General features: G+C 51.7%; 1 protein-coding gene across 1 annotated transcript; it reads right to left on the reverse strand.

Annotated features, from left to right (window-relative positions):
- Nucleotides 1–36: 36 nt before the first annotated feature.
- On the reverse strand, nucleotides 37–4,583 carry LOC104019327 (disintegrin and metalloproteinase domain-containing protein 20-like). The gene has a single exon (XM_009472575.2). The coding sequence runs from the start codon at nucleotides 2,942–2,944 to the stop codon at nucleotides 296–298; it is 2,649 nt and encodes an 882-aa protein (XP_009470850.2). The 5' UTR covers nucleotides 2,945–4,583; the 3' UTR covers nucleotides 37–295.
- Between the last annotated feature and the right edge of the window lie 16 nt (nucleotides 4,584–4,599).

Below are 4,599 nucleotides of genomic sequence, written 5' to 3' on the forward strand. Positions count from 1 at the left end.
TAAAACAGATCTTTAGCTGCATTGAAAACAAGTCTCTAACTTTTACACTCTTTATTTTCAAACAGCTTCACTTTTTAGGTCCAACCAAAAATTATTTACATAGTAGGTAATACAAGAAGAGGAAATACTCAAGTTTTGTGTAATTAACTTTCATACAGTTTACACAGTTACGTTGTGTAAATCACTTTGTGCAAAATCTCCTGGGACTAGCAGTCCAGCTTCAAGGGCGTACCCACAGGGCCTGCAGTCCTTTCCAAACCTCAGCTGGTGGGTTTCCCACTGCTTTCATGGCTTTTTAAACAACTTCTTCTTCTTCTTCTTCTTCTTCTTCTGCTTCTTCTTCTTCTTCTTCAATACTCTGCTCCTCATCTGCAGGAGTCTCACGTGTCTCTGTGGCTAAACTTGTACTGAAAAATGCAGCTATTGCCTTTCTGTATTTGCTTACAGCAATGAGGAGAGCAATTAGAATGAGGGTAATGGGAACTGTGATCCCAATTGCCATCCTGAACACTTTATTTTGGACAGCCTCCACCATGGACATCATGAGAGGTGGTGGAGGGCCGCTGTCCATGCTCCCTCCCAGGCCGTGGAACCGGCAGTCCGGAGGAGCCCAGCCAGCTTCACAGTGGCAGTGTTCAAGGTTGTTGCAAACCCCTTTCCCCCCACACAAAACCTTCCCGTTGCACTTCATCCTGACCATGGCATCTGTGCACGTCTTGTTAATACAGATCTTTCTTGGCCCGCATCTGGTGCCATCAAGCCCTCCTCCGATATCGGGTGTATCAATGCTGCCATGATAGGCTACGCCCCAGCACCAATCCTCAGGCCCTGGCATCTGAATGATGGTTACAGACTCCTCCAGAACAGGTATCCTCTTCACATTGGCACACTGCAGCCTTCCACACAGAGCATTCTGGGGTTTACATCCCACAAAAGCAACTTCGGTCCCATCGCCGCCACAGTTGCCAAATCGATCCCCTTTTATGTTCTGCTTTTTGAAGCAACTTTCTGGAGCACCTCGAGCTTCCTTCCCAAAGACTTTTTGGCACAGGTTGTCATAGGTCGCGCATTTCCCCCGGTAGCAATAGCCGTCGTTACTGCATGGCGTCCCGTCATGCGTGTGCAGATCCTCTGGGCACCACTCGGAAGTCCCATTGCAATATTCAGGCAAGTCGCACTCATCCGCCTCTGACCTGCACTTGTGTCCTGCAGCACGAAAGCGGCATTTCTGACAGCATTGCCCAACGGAGCAGACAGCCCCTGGCTTCAGCCTGCAGTTTTGGTGACAGCAGGGGTTACGTCGGCAGTCCTCCAGGCCCCCACAGTCACACTGCTCTCCCTCATCGATCACCTTGTTGCCACAATGCTTAAAATAGAAGAGTCTGTGGGGCTCTGGGATGTTGCGCAAGCAGTCGCCATCCCCTCTGCTGATCAGGTCTAAATAGCTCTGCTGGCTGCAGTCACTGAAAGCCTTGGCGCCGTTGAGCGAGTCTCCCGTCATGTAGCACTTGGTGGCTTCTCTGCACACACACTCCTTTTTGTCATGCTCCATCCCCAGGTTGTGACCCAACTCATGAGTAAAAATAATTGAAAAGGTTATGAAATCTCTCCGTATATGTGAGACAACACCTGATTGATAACCAGGGTGGCAGATGCTACCTACGTATGCCAGCCCAACGATTAGTCCAAAGTCCATGTAAGTAAATAAATGTGCAATGTCATATTTCATCCTCCGAGAAAGATCCCTATTTCCCCAGTCGTTAAAATTTTTAAGAACTTCTTCTATATCCTGGCTGTAGTTGATGAGGTTGCTGCGCGTCCAGATCTCCAGCCCGATCAGGCAGATGCGAATCTTCAGAGGATAGTAGTATGTTTCAGATAAATTGATTGTATCTGTAACCAGAAGCATCACGGCAGTCTCATTGCTCCCTTGGAAGGAAAACAGATAGCGGTCCACCACCACAACTATCTCAACGTACATGGTGTGCCTCAGTCTCTGAGACAAGTCATGCTTTCCTAAGGCTGTTTTAGCTCCCATCCCACCCAGCTGCTTTTGGATCACCTCATCCGTCAATCCGCACATCAAGGGCTTGTTCTGGGTCTGGGTCTTCTCTCGCCGATAGAGAAGGTGCTGGAAGGTGAGGGACCCCGGCACAGGTTCGATGCCATAGCTTAGGTTCCCGATTTCCAGCTGCCCCCTCAGACCCGAGCAGGTGCTCAGCGTGGCAAGGGAGCCGGGGCTGCCCTCCACGTAGCCCAGGTAGAAGCACTCCTTGGGGACGTGGGGCTGCTCCACCACCCTTGTCCCCCTGGGGCTGTACGTGATGACCGGCAGGTTTTTCACCATTAGTCCTCTCTTCTGTGTGAGGTGGATGATGCGTTTCTCCCCCTCCACCATGAGGACATAGGACACTTCTCCCCCTGTGGCTTTTCCCGCCCTGGGGGCCAATTTCCTCGGCCGGACTATCTCATGGACAGCATAGCCTGGCGGTGGACGATGGCTGCTCACCTCAGGGAGAAGAGATGCCACCAACACTGCCCAGACCCCCAGCCTGAGGAGCAGCGCTTTTCCCTGGCCGCCATGATGTGCTTGGAGCCACTGCATCGCCAATGCCTTCAAAATGGTGGTAAGATGCCTCGGGGAGGGTCCTGCCAACCCCCGCACGGACATCTTGACCCTCTCCCCTTTGAGGCGCTCAGAGGGTGGCCGTGCTGGAGTTATCCCCTCAGGGCTGGTATGGGACCTGACGAAGGTGCGTGCCATCCTGCTGCCCTGAGGGGTGGCTGTTCCCCTCAGTGCCCCTTGAGAAGGTTCTGGAAGCGCTGCTGCCTCTCGCAGCTGCCATGCTGCCAGCCGGCTGCAACACAAGGCTGGGGTGGAGTGAGGCTGTGGCATGGGGGCCATGGGTGCTCCTGTGAGGTGACAGGGATGAAGAGCACCCATCCTCACTGTGCTTCGCTCACCAGAGCACTGTGGGGTGGCCGTTGCGGCCGGGGAGCTGCGGTTGATCCTCAGAGCTGCTCCCCTGCCACTCAGTGAGTTTTGGGGAGCCAAGCGTCCTCACCGCTCCCTTCCTCTTCCTCCCCGAGGGGGGATCCCTGCCCAAAGATTGCCTGTGGAGCATGAATTCGAGAATTATCCACAATAACACTCCTCACAGCAAATTAACTTTACAAATGTTGATGCCCCTTGGCCACTGCCTCGCTGCCTTTGCCAGTCTGTAAACCAGCGGGCTCCAGACATTTTTCTTCATCACACAACCTTATCAGTAAAAATTTTCTGAGCGTGCACCCCCAATATATGTATATTTAGTTATTTATAAATTATATGCCTGTACTACTGAAGTTGTTCTAATATTGTCTTTGGAGATGGGGTGGTTACCCCCGCACGCCTGGCCTGTGCCTGCTGGGTGTCAGGCACGGCTTGGTATAAACAGAAAAACACGCTTCATACATACACGAGAGCACTGGCAGGCAGCAACCTCTGCAGCTCTGAATTTACCATTAACCAGGTCTACCTGGAGGCGAGCAATAGCCCATTCTGGGGCTAAATTCTCTTTTCTAGCACGAAGCCCTCCTGCTCCCCAGCATTCATCTGCTTCTTCGGGAAGTGCTGAAGTGGTTTTTTTTTGGTTTGGGTTTTTTTTTTGCACCATTCCTGTTCTGTTTCAGCGCTGCTCCTGCACCTGCTGCTCCCAGCTTGCACTGACACCTCCGCAGCAGCCTGGCTTCTTTGTCAGCTCAGCCTGGCAGGGATCGGATGCCACAGACAGTTTCTTTACCTGCTGAAAGCCTTCCTGCGAGCTATTGTCCAAATGATCCTGCCAGATAAAAGTACAACTTTTCACAGAGGCCACTGACATGAGCAGTAATGAATTTTTTTCCCCGTCTTCTTTCCTTATTGCCTTTCAGATACATTCCACATCTTTTTCTCCTGTAATAAAGCCTCAGAGCCCTTTCTTCCCTCCTCCTGTCTCCCGCTTAACACTACCTGATGTTTTCAGCAGCTCGCGTTTGTTCCTGGGCTGCGGTGCCACAGAGGAGGTGCTCAGGTATTCCCAGGATGGGCTCGGAGGTGGGCGCTCTGCCTGGGACCCCGGCTCCGGAGGAGGTGGCTATAGGGTGTGGAGATAGAGTCCTATACAGTGGTGTGGAACCCCTTCATCTGGGCTGTAGCAGAGGGTCTGTAACGCAGAAGTTAATTTGCTCCGAGGGAAGAGCAGATGTCCTTTGGGGACTCCACGTTTAGTGGAGAGGGGGACTCGCTGCTGCAGACCCCATGCTCTGGGCTGAGAGACAACTGTTGTTCTTGCCTTGCGAAGGGCCCTGCCTCAGCCATCCGGGGATCCTCCTTGCTCAACCTGTGTCTGTCAGTGTAAACCAGCAGGCGGATTTTAAATTAACCTGAGCGCCCCTGTCATTTTTGTCAATGACTTTTTTTCTCCTATGGCATGAGGTCAAGCAAAACGATTTCATTTTGCTATTCTACAGAATAAAAACTAGGTCCCCTAACTCTCTACTTGCATCTAGATTAATTTTAAATGAGTCCACCGCAGCTAGAGTCTGAATCTAGTGACTGACTGAGTCCAGCTTTCCACT

Source organism: Nipponia nippon, unplaced genomic scaffold (genome assembly GCF_047370975.1).
Source record: "Nipponia nippon isolate SJK-2023a ecotype South Korea unplaced genomic scaffold, ASM4737097v1 scaffold_18, whole genome shotgun sequence".
NCBI classification, from domain to species: Eukaryota; Metazoa; Chordata; class Aves; order Pelecaniformes; family Threskiornithidae; genus Nipponia; species Nipponia nippon.